At 35.0% G+C, this 12,400-nt stretch overlaps 1 protein-coding gene across 8 annotated transcripts in view; it reads left to right on the forward strand.

Moving 5' to 3' along the window:
* Positions 1 to 12,400, forward strand: part of ABCB1 (ATP binding cassette subfamily B member 1) — a 53,562-nt gene that overhangs the window by 15,263 nt on the left and 25,899 nt on the right. For all 8 annotated transcript variants that reach the window (XM_055805413.1, XM_055805417.1, XM_055805415.1 and 5 more), the window contains 6 exons: positions 4,207 to 4,398; positions 5,136 to 5,307; positions 6,592 to 6,716; positions 7,465 to 7,636; positions 9,282 to 9,395; positions 10,376 to 10,486. In XM_055805413.1, the coding sequence (XP_055661388.1) occupies positions 4,207 to 4,398; positions 5,136 to 5,307; positions 6,592 to 6,716; positions 7,465 to 7,636; positions 9,282 to 9,395; positions 10,376 to 10,486 (886 nt within the window). The remainder of the gene's footprint in view (positions 1 to 4,206; positions 4,399 to 5,135; positions 5,308 to 6,591; positions 6,717 to 7,464; positions 7,637 to 9,281; positions 9,396 to 10,375; positions 10,487 to 12,400) is intronic.

Below are 12,400 nucleotides of genomic sequence, written 5' to 3' on the forward strand. Positions count from 1 at the left end.
GTTCATGTGCAATTTCTTCTACCACTTTGGCTTCTTCAGGCTGAAGTCTGTTCCTCATTGGGTAGTGAAAAACATCTGACATGTCATGAAAAACATCTGACATGTCAGGAATGCTGATGTGGTCCTCAAGGCAATTGTCTTTTGTAAGGAGGAGGAGATAAGAGATCTGCTGTAGTAACTCTTGCTGCTTTGTATTGAAGTGCATTTCATCTCTGGTAACAGTGGACTGTAAACTTATAGGTCATTTAGATTAAGTAGTTAAGTTTCTAATAAAAAAGTTATTTATCCTAAAATAAATGAGCAAGAGCTAGTTAGGAAAAGGCTGTTACTGAGAAATGAAGAATTTGCATGTAAGGACAATGAACTGGCAGGGAATTGGCAATTATGTTTTACAAGAGAGTATGACACACAGCTACTTGCTCCCAGATTTCTGTCAGTCAGTCTCTGACATGAATGCAAATAATGCATACATACCTTCAGCAAAATTTACTTGTGCCCAGTGATTTAAAAGCAAATTTGAAGGCAAAATTGCAGAACAAAATAATTCATGCATGGGTTGTCATGCCTAGTTGCACAACTTTTTTAAAGTCTGTCTTATATTTTTTCTAAGGGAACTTTAAAAATACTTGTTCTTATTACATATGCAATTATGGAATACCTTTTCTGAAATTCACTAAGATCTTAGTCTCCAGCATATAGTTTTATAAAGTCTCATATAAACAGCAATTTCTGTTAATATGTAAAATTAGATCATTTAAATTTGAGTGTTCTGATATTCTTGCAAATGTAAAAAATACCCGATTTAGTTTCCTTATAGCAGTTAATTACTCTTTATATTTCAACCTGCCTAATTAACCCTTTCTAGTAACTGATCTTATGGTTGGATTGCCTTTAAAACTGTCACTTGCTTTTATTAATTTCTCTTAATTTTAAAGATATTTGTGTTAGCGTTTTCATTTCTGCTTTGAAATGAAAGTAATGACAGTTTTAAAATCAACATATTTTCTTTTTTCTACTCAAGCATATCTAAACTGTATTTTAAGAGCAGGATGTACTAGAATTACACAAGGTATTACTGACCCTTATAGCATAAGAGTAGTGTGTAAATCAATGTGTCATTCATAAGCCTTTTAGACCAACAACCAATGAGAACAATTTTTGATTAATGGTTTGGAGTTCTTTTAATCTCTGAACTCTCATCACATCATCCCAACTAAAACCTGTAGGAATACTCCCATTGTCCTCAGTGGGCTATTGTCTAGGAGTCACTACTGCTTGAAGAACAAAGGGTACTGGAAAACAGACAAGCTGACACAAAGGAAACGTAAATGTGAATATAGATCGACATCAACATCTAAATGTTGAGAACTGCCTGTTCTCACAACCCTAAGTGATGGTCTGTGTGAGGGAGGTCCATGATGGACCCTTTGCTGGCTAAGGCCGAGCTGACCAGCAACAGTGGTAGTGCCTCTGTGGTAACATACGTTAGAAGAGGGGGAAAGTTACATGAGAGAACAACTCTGCAGACACCAGGTCAGTGCAGAAGGAGGCAGGAGCAGCTCCAGGTGCTGGAGCAGAGATTCCCCTGCAGCCCATAGTGAAGCCCCTGGTGAGGCGGGCTGTGCCCCTCAGCCCAGGGAGGTCCATGGTGGAGCAGACACCCACCTGTAGCCCGTGGAGAATTCCACATCAGAGCAGCTGGATGCCTGAAGAAGGCTGTGACCTTGCAGAGAGCCTGTGAACCTCTGGAGAGAGAGAAGCCCACACTGGAGCGGGTTTGCTGGAGGACCTTTTGACCCAGTGAGGGACTTACACTGGAGCAGTCTGTTCCTGAAGGACTCTGGGTAAAGGACCCACGCTGGAGCAGTTCATAAAGAACTGCAGCCCATAAGAAAGATTCATGCTGGAGAAGTTCATGGAGAACTGTCTCCTGTGGAAGAGACCCCCCGCTGGAGCAGGGAAAGAGTGTGAGGAGTCCCCCCTGCGGAAGAAGGAGCAGCAGAAACAACTACAGCAAAACTGGCTGCAACCCCCATACCCTGTTGCCCTACTCTACTGAGGGGGACGAGGTAGAGAAATTAGAAGTAAAGTTAAGCCCAGGAAGAAGGGAGGGGTGGGGGGAAGGTCTTTTTAAGATTTGATTTTATTTCTTATTATTTTACTCTTATTTGATGGGGAAAATAATTTAATTTATTACCAAAGTTGAGTCTGTTTTGCCCATGACATGATTGGTGAATGATTTCTCCCTGTCCTTATCTCAACCCATGAACTTTTTGCTATATTTTTCTCTCCCCTGTCCAGCTGAGGAAGAGGAGTGATAGAGCGTCTTTGGTGAGCACCTGGCATCTAGCCAGGATCAACCACAAACATCATGCATGCCACCCTGTCTTTTAGAGAGGAACTCTGAAAGTACGAATATTAGTAAAAACCAGCCCAAGTTTCTCTTTAGAAACAAATTGTTGAATGAAGAATGTATTACTTATTAGCAGTACAGGAATAGGTTCGCTTTTCTAAGGTTTCTAGGTAAAGCCTTGAGTTAGTGTGTTCACTGGTTTGAAGAAACTGTTTGTAGTCCCTCCTTGATTCTCCAAGAACAGTTGTCAGCAGCTCAAATAATAACAAAAACTGTTTACAAGGACAAAGTTCTCACACAGGTGTGTTGAAGTACTGATCTATACACATGGACTTAGTTGTGTTTGTTACTCAAACCAGTTTGCCTAAAAGCTAACTATTTCTTAAAAGAAAAAGAAACATTATTTTATAATGCAGTGAGCATTTACTGTCTGTTAAGTTTCAGCAGTGAATTTATAGAATATATTTCATCAATGTGGAATCTGGCAAAGATATCAATCCCTTTTGATACAGTTTCTCATGAAACAAAGTCCAGGCATAAAACAATTCTTTGAAGTGATATAACATCATAAAGTAATTGTCTGAAGTAATTACTGCTGAATTTTGAAGCAGTGTTCTTAGGTTTAATTTGGAAGTTTCTGTGTACAGTTTTAATGGAGCTGAAGATGATCAAGGTCAATATTCAGCTAACCAGCATTCAGTTAGGCATTAACTCATTTTTATTAAACAGTTTAGATAAAGTTCATTTCATAATGACTGTAGTTCCAAAGTCCCTGACTAAACTGTATGGTATCTTAGCCACAAAAAAGAATGAATTAAAATTTGAAAAGTTTCATCTATAAAGCCATTCTCTCCTTTTTTGAGCAGAGCATTTGCACACAGATTTCTGCAATTTGCTCCTGTGAAGTTTCATGCTACAGTTCTAAAGAATCTGTATGCATAATTTACTATGTGAATGAAAGTCCTTAGAGTTTTAAAGCATTTTGCTAATTATTTACTTTTATATAGATGTAGCAGTCTTACAATTACTTGTAATATACACCACAAATATTTAGCCACTGGCTTTGGTCATGTTTTACAAACAGGGCATCGGTTCAGTTACATGCTTCTGGTTTAGTTCTGCTTTAAGTTCACCTGTAACTGATTCTGATGTTAATTCTGAATCAAATCTGGTTAGATTGTTTGAGCAGTTTAAAGCTATGGCTCAAATTCAGATCCCATTTGAAAAATACAGTGGTTCACACACTCCTTTGTTTTGATTTGACACCCTGCTCATAGCACAGAGCCGAATTAATTTAACAGTAAAATATCAGTTATAAGCAAAATAGAGAGCAAAATAATTTTTGATCTAATGGCATTTACTTGCAATTATATCTAGTTATCCTGTATTCTCAAATTGGGAAATATTTAAAGCATCCATGCATAATATATTTGTATAGGCAGGCATGTTGTATGATGTGTGTGTGTGATATAGGTATATATATGGTTATGTCTGTCTAAATGTGTTAAAACAAAAATGTTGTGGAGTATTTGGAAATGACACTTAAGTGAAAAGGGTATTGTATCTGAAATATAGATCTAAAATAATCTTATGAGAAAATATATGTTATATTGACAAAAACAAAAAGTAATTCCTGTCTAACAATAGCTTTGTTTCCTTTATTGCCTATTTGAAGACTGGTGTTAAATACTACACATAGAAAAGTTGGCAAGTTTTACAGAGAAGTGTAAACTCTGGTATAAGCATACAAACTGTAACTCAGGGCTGAAACAGAAGTGAGCATCAAGCTAAATATGAAGTAGCAAGGTAATTAAAACCAATTGCAGATAATTTTGCCTTTTTTTCTTTTTCAGATATGCGTACTACTATTCTGCAATAGCAGCTGGTGTTCTTGTTGCTGCTTATATCCAAACTTCATTTTGGACCATAGCAGCAGGCCGGCAAATAAAAAAAATTAGAAAAATTTTTTTTCATGCAATTATGAGACAGGAAATTGGATGGTTTGATGTAAATGATGTAGGAGAACTTAATACTCGTCTTCTAGAGTAAGTATACTATGCCTTTCCCAGTATTATTGTACTTTATTAAGTGTGTATGACTTAACATTTTTTAAATTTTATTTTAAAATTGAATTATTTAATTGTGAAATGAAATTTCACTATGAAATTAAATTGAATTATTTCATTGTCAAATGAAGTTTTTGAGTTTTCTTATGGAGAGTCTCAGAGACTGAACTTCTAATACTTCTGACACTGGACTGTCACGGGGGTATCAGAAAAGCATTTTGATAAGTTCCCTTGAACTCTGAGGATGAATAAAGCGCAGCCTATAAGATTATCCCCAGGAAAACACAGTTCATTTCTGTGCACACTGAGAACTGAATTAAGTGCCGAGTGACCCCAGTGGTGTGAATAACTTTAACTGCATGATAAGCTATTCCTTTCTCTTTGTCTACATTAAAGGCTTTATCTTTCCTTTCCAGATATCCCACAGTTTCCAAACAGACCAAAAATTTGGAATTAACAAAGTGAAAGTAACTTTAAACTGTAGGTAGAATTTCAGTCTTTTCTGGCAAGAACAGCTTCATAACATTACATTTTCACAAGAAATATGAAAATTTCCTTGACCACACTTTATAGCACTTTATCTTGAAGAAAATTGTTGTCTGGAAGTAATTAATAATAAAGATTGTCCTCTACACAGATGACCATGTAACAAAACTGAAAAAGTTTCTTGTGCTTTCTACATTTTCCTTCCTGTCTGGATGCAATTTGTTTTTCAGTGATGTCTCCAAGATTAATGAAGGAATAGGTGACAAAATTGGATTGCTTGTTCAAGCAATAACAACATTTGTAACAGGATTTATTGTTGGCCTCATAAGAGGATGGAAATTAACCCTTGTAATACTAGCGGTCAGTCCTGTCCTGGGACTTTCAGCAGCCATCTGGGCAAAAGTAAGTTAACATATATGCAGTGTCAGGTTTTACATTAATGAGTGATAATGAAATAAACTATGTATCTGTAATTCGTACTGTTAGAATGTATTGCTTAGAACAATTATAGCTTTGAACAACATCTATGTACATAAGCTTTTAGATGAACTGTACATAAGTACCCTCATGTAGTTTGAATATTATAATTCCCACAGATCGGACAGACTTGTTTGATTTGAAGTGGTTTCTGCCAATATAGCATACTTCTATATAGAAAAGGAAGCAAGATACATGAGTAGAATCCATGTATTATTGGATTCTAATAATATTGGATTAGAATCCATGTATTATTGGATTCTAATAAACATTTCTAGTCTGAAACTGTTAACCTTCATCCACTTGAGTACTTATTCTGTTGAAAGGAATAATTACACCTCCTGAAAAATAAGTGAACAAATTAGACCAAGTCTTAGTCTTAGACACAGAGTTCCTTTTCAGAGTTGTTAACAGATTTGGTAAGACGTTTTAGACCAGGGGTCTTCAAACTACAGCCCGTGGGCCAGATACGACCCCCCAGGGTCCTCAATCCGGCCCCCGGTATTTACAGACACCCACCCCCCCCACCGGGCGTTGGGGGGGGAAACCAAGCAGCCGCAGATGGCTGCCTGCCACTGCATCCGTGCGCCGGCCCCCTAGTTAAAGAGTTTGAGGACCCCTGGTTTAGATAGACATAAGTGAGAGAAGTACTAAATTACCATGGGATTGGAGCGATTTACATTTGCTGTTTGGAAGCCTTCAGATTTTTATAGTGTGTTTTCCCTTGTATTTCGAAGATCATATAAGCCTTCTCTGCCTGGAGTGAGTGTATCTCAAAAAGGGTAGGAGTAGAGAAGCATGTGCTACATATGTCTGCTGGCTAAGAGTCTTCATGGAATGTGGCCAATTAATGTAAACTATCGAGCCCACTGGCTAAGGTAGACAGAGATGAGAATGAGCTGAGATTTGCTTGAGGAGAATCACACCAGCTCAGTGTGGATAGTCATCTAATCTCATGCACGGGATGAAAGCAGAGTGAAAAATTCAGCCCTTAGTTGTTGAGAATGGGTGATGTTAAATTAGTTGATTGAATTAATAATGTAATTATTAATTAATTAATTAAAAAGGATTTTGATATTGAACATTCTGCACTCATATGTAATATAATCAAAAGGCTTCATAATGGAAGGAAGTTAACTTGATAAAAACCATTATGAAGTGCTTGAGCTCATTGTGGTTTTTAAGTCAAAATATTTGATCCTGTATTAGGTTCTCTCTGCTTTCACTGACAAAGAACAAGCTGCATATGCAAAAGCAGGTGCTGTTGCAGAGGAAGTTCTGGCAGCAGTCCGTACTGTAATAGCTTTTGGAGGACAGGCAAAAGAAATTAAAAGGTAAGAGCAATGTTTGCTTTCATCAGCTGATTTGAAAGTACTCTCTTCAGATGCTTTGAAATTTTCTTGTATCTACTGTTGAAAGTCTGTCAAAACAAGCAAGTCTTGTGCTTCCTGCATTTTGAGGTAATAGGAAGTGGTCTGTTCCAGGCTATCGTAACTTTCCCTAGATGTTGAAAGACAAGTAGTTATTTTTCTAGAAAGTGACAAAAGAAGTTGATAAATTGTCTCTGCTCTGAAACCATACAAACCACTTTAAACATCACATGGTGAGAGCTTTAGACAAAAAAAAAAAAAAGGCCCTCCCATGAGAAGAGGTGATGGTATCCTTTATAATCTGATTATTCAGTAGTTGTTGTAAAGGTACTAATAAATACTATCTCTATTTCCACTATATTGTAAAACATGATTCTTGTGACATATTTTAACCTTTTGTCTTAAGCTATTATAATCTCAAAACCTGTCGTGAATGGTTCGCAATAAAAGTTCACTGGCCTGCAGGTTATTTAAGGAACTTGAATGCCAGTCCCTGAACTATGATGCCCTTTTCTTTTCTATATACCAGGTTGACTGATGTTGGCTTTTTTAGGTGTGCCTGACTACCAGGCTTACCTTTGTACATTCTTAGGGTTATATATTTTATATAACTTGTACTAAGTGAATGTTCTTTTTATAATTCATCCACAGAATTTTTGGTGCTGTGTGCCATGGTACAAATCTGAGTCTATTTTGAACTTCTTTCTTCCAGATACCGTAAAAATTTAGAAGATGCTAAGCGGATTGGAATAAAAAAGGCTATTACAGCTAATATTTCTATAGGCGCTGCTTTCTTACTGATATATGCATCGTATGCACTGGCCTTCTGGTATGGAACTACCTTGGTCTTAACTGATGATTACACTATTGGCAATGTTCTCACAGTAAGTATTAAAGACTAAGTTCCCAATTAGAGTAAAAAATACTAAAGAAAATACATTAAGGTGTATATCAGCAACCTATTTGAGTTTAGTAAGAATTCTATGCCAAAATCAGCAAAATAACATCCCTTCTTAACAAAAATATTCTTACCTCAAAAGTCTACATGCTGTTTCTATAGTATCTCAAAATCTACATCAAGACAAATAAAATATATTATTTTCAACTATTTCTACATCTTTTCTGAGTTCCGTAAGATCAGACTCATATAGAAACCCTTCAATCAAAAACTGACCTACAGTACCCTTCCTACTTGCTATTTGTTTTCAGTTTTGTAAGGCTGAATATATTTTCAGGATGCAGAAGCAAATACTTTTTCTTTCAGCTGTTTTGTGGTATAAGTAGATAATTCTATTGATATTTTCTTATATTTTGCACCATAAGAGCTTGGAATCACAGTATTTTTAGAAATCGAGGGGGAGAAAAATATACTTGGGACTAGAAAATATGTAACCATCTAACCAAAGGAAGAAAACCATAATTCCTAAATCAAAGCTGAAATTCTTCTCTTGCTGCAGCAACCATTCTAATTTTGTATGAAATATCAAAGAAATATGGTAAGAATAATAACTGTTAACCTTGATGAAACCCAGTTAGGAGACCACATGTACATATTTGTCTTCTTTAAACTACCTGTTCTGTTTCATTTATGAATCACTGTAGTCTGTGAAAAATCACTCTGATATGTGTTACTGGCTCTTCTGAACCTTCCTTTTTTTTTTTTTTTTAAAGGCAGACTGGCATACAAAACGTCTATGAGGTTCATGCCCTTTTGTGTAATTTTTTTCAGTTCAAAGTATTTGCAATTTCTGTTGTCTAAGCTGTAGTTCATTGAAATGGTGTTTTCATAACATGAACGGGAGAATGTTGCCTTATTAGGTATCACAGTTGTGAATGAGCACTGTTGGAGAAAAGATAATGGGTGTGATGGACCTTTGGTCTGATGTACCAGCTGTTATTATGATCTTTGAGCAGTGTGGTTTTATTACTTTTGTTTTGATACTAGCTGAAAGCAATAAACTATGCTTCTCTGAGAAAATAACCTAATTTTTCTTTTTCTGGTTTGGTTTTTTTTTTTTCTTGTTTGCTTGCACTCAGTCTCTCTCATTCCAGAAGAGGGACCCTTTATTGGTGATGGACATTTGGATTTGTATACTTCTATTTCACTGTCACTTGGAAAGCAGAATAGTGATTTGCATATCTGTCCTTGTTCCAATGCAAAATATGCAATATACTTTCTGGTCTTTGGAACATCTATTGCCAAATAATGAATTAGTGCAATAAATCTTGAGACATCAAGTGTAATTATACAATTTTTGACACAGGTTTTGCAGACCTGAGTCACTTTTTTACTTATCAGTATGTTTGCAACATTAACATTGTGCAGGAACTCAGTTCTCAGCTGAATCTCAGAAAATCCTTTTCTTAATGTTATTCTATGTTTAAGAGAGGCCCTTCAATTCTAAATTCCTTAAATTTCCCTTAACAGGCATGGAGCCTCCTGATCCAAAGATATCTAATGTAAATAAATAAATGTAATTCTCTGCTTAAATGAAAATTGATATATGTCACCATGAACATTTTTTCCAGGTCTTTTTCTCTGTATTGATCGGAGCTTTCAGTATTGGACAAACTGCTCCAAGCATAGAAGCATTTGCTAGTGCAAGAGGAGCTGCCTATGCAATCTTTAATATCATAGACAATGTGAGTATCTTTGCCCTCACTCATGTCAAAACTAAGAGACCCTTCTTTTTTAAGTACAGGCACTATTTATAGATATGAAATTAGTAAGAGTAAATAACAGTGTATGAAATAAGCAGAAATAGAACAATAGAAGTAGATAAAATGTGTTATTATAAATGAGTTCCTCTTTGACTTCTAGACTTATCAGTCCTTGCTTCAAAGGTAAAAGTACTGGATCTCTGAATTACTTGGAGTTGGAAGTATCCTCTAATGTTATTATCATGAAAGGCATGTCTATGGTGCTATATAGATATGTGATTGCAGCTAGTGTAGGTTTAATATATCATTGGCACCTCGATTAGTGTGAGTGTTGGCAAATCAATAAAAAACAACCTGGTAACTTGGATATGTACTTCAATTGCCCAGAGAGTCTGAAATCAGGGATCTGTGATTTTACTAGCTGATGAAGCTCTCTAAAATACAATTGCATATTTTGGATTATTGTTAAGACATGCTTCAAGTTCTAGACCCAGCCTAGATGGAATGAAAGAATAGTGACAGTTTAAGACCTTTGTTTCTGCTTAATGGTCAGTGGATTGGTTCTTTCTCACCCAAATTGTTTCAGCAGAAAGGGCAAAGCTATAAATGAACAGCATATATGAACAGCTCATTAAAGATGATCTGTTCAGGTTAATCATCAGGCAGTGAAATGAATCTCAAATTATGGCTAGCTGTGGATCGAGTCTTGAAGACAACATACTAAATTCATGCAAAAGCTTAAATGGACAAGTTATAAAATATTCTTGCATGAGCAGATGATCAATATAGTAATGAAGCAGCAAAACATGCAATTTACATGTTTCAGAAATCTCACCTAAATTGCTTTACAATTACATTTAATATCTCTGCAGAATAATGGTGCATTCTAGGACTCATTTACAAAAAAAAAAATAATCATTGGGAAATAACTTTGAGTGTTTTTTATATTTTATTTTGCACAGGAACCTCAAATTGACAATTATTCAGAGACAGGTCACAAACCAGACCAAATAAAAGGAAACCTGGAATTCCAAAATGTTTACTTCAATTATCCATCCAGACCAGATGTTGAGGTACTGTAAATGAAACTTGCTACATATTACAGTTAAACGTGAATCATTTGTTAGGAAAACAAAGTCACATAAACAAAATTTTGTTGAAAATATAACAATTCCAAGTTGATTCTCTAATTTATATAAAATTACTTTGCTATCACAGTGATTTTGTCTAGAATTATTTACACCTTAGCTGAACATGTTAAGTTTTCTGAAGTTTTCTGTGTAAAACTATAGTCAGTGTGGTTATGAAATGAAACATAAAGATTTATTGCTGTCAGAATCTAAATTTATGCATCTAACCCAAGTGTTTGTGTGTAGTAATAATAATAAGATAGTGGGTTTCAAAAGTGCCTGCATTGCAGCTCTGTTAAGACTATATCTCAACCAGTTAAAGAAACCAGATCCATCAAGGATGTATTATATATGGAATATAGATCAGAATCTATATTTGTCTGTCTAGACAGAGAAAAAGTTTGTTTTTTAAAGCACTGTCATAAGTCCAGAGTCTTAATTCAGTGGAGGTGAAAGACATTTGAATGATTTATGAAAATATTTTCATGAAGAGTATCTTTGTACTATGTAACCAATTCGTTCCCTACCTTGAAGGAAAATCACTGACCTTGATCAGGGGATCTTTCTTACTTTTGATTAGCAGAAAGGAAAGACACAGAGCTTTCTTTTTAAGCCATTTTTACTCATACATATGTCAAATATTTTAGCTTTTCCTTCTATCAAGAAAGGGATTTAAGTGAATGTGCCTCATTTTTCTTCATATAGAAATATAAATGGAAAGTCAACTATTGATCTCAATGGACTATTTTATAAGTTCATGCAGGTACAATACAAACAGAGATTTCTCCCCCATGATTTCAGAGATGAATGTAGGAAGTTAAGGGTACACCAAACATTTAGTAAGTATTTCATAAATTATAGTAAAGACAAAAATGAGGAGGTGAAATAAGCAGAAATTAACTATGATGAGTTAAATTTAATCTACATGATTTTTAAGTTAACTCTTCTTCTCAACAGGATTAAGGGCAGGAAGGTAACTGACAGACATGATGAAGACTGCAAGTTACTTCCTATCTCACTAAATTGATTTATTTGCTGTCCTCAATCTCTCTTCTGTTTGCTTTAAGTTGTTAGAAACAGCAGTGATCCACAGGTTTTAGGTCAATTTCTATTTGCATTATTATTATCTTTACTATTAACTTTATATATAATAATTGTATAAATAACAAGTATTTAATATAAATATAGAAATAATTTTACAAACAATAATAAATAATGATATAAAGAATAGAAATATAATAGAAATATTTATATATTTATTATTATCTAGTATTATATTGTATTATTGTTACCTTTATTTACGTTTCATTTGAGTTGTTTTATACATGGTCTATAGACTAAATTATATATGGCATTATGACCAGAAGATTAAATGAGGCTGCTTAATACATTTTCAGTTGTTATTACAGATGTTGGACTTCTTGTTTTAATCTATAAATATTATAGCAAAATAAGACTTCCTAAAAGTTGTGATTTATCTACGCCTTTTTTTCCTAAACAGTCAGATATATTTCACTTGTAAAGCACACTAATATTGGTACTAAGGGTGAAGGGGCAGTGGTAGTGCTAAGGGTAGAAATTTAGTAAGAAAGAGAAGGTAACAAAGCCACTGGGCTGCAAAGTATTGAGAAGTACGTCGATGCATGGCAGTATGTTTAGAATGGAAAAATGCACTTAGCCACAATGCAGGTGTCAGCATTCAGGTATGCATAGTTCATTGTAGCCTAGTCCTACTAGAAGACTAATTAGCCAAAAATAATGTTTTTGCCCATTTCAATAATCAATTCCAACCACAGAGGTTATGCAAAGTAATGAAAGCTGTAGAGAGTCCGGTACAACTTTTGTCATTTAAAGTAG

Source organism: Falco peregrinus, chromosome 5, assembly GCF_023634155.1.
Source record: "Falco peregrinus isolate bFalPer1 chromosome 5, bFalPer1.pri, whole genome shotgun sequence".
NCBI classification, from domain to species: domain Eukaryota; kingdom Metazoa; phylum Chordata; class Aves; order Falconiformes; family Falconidae; genus Falco; species Falco peregrinus.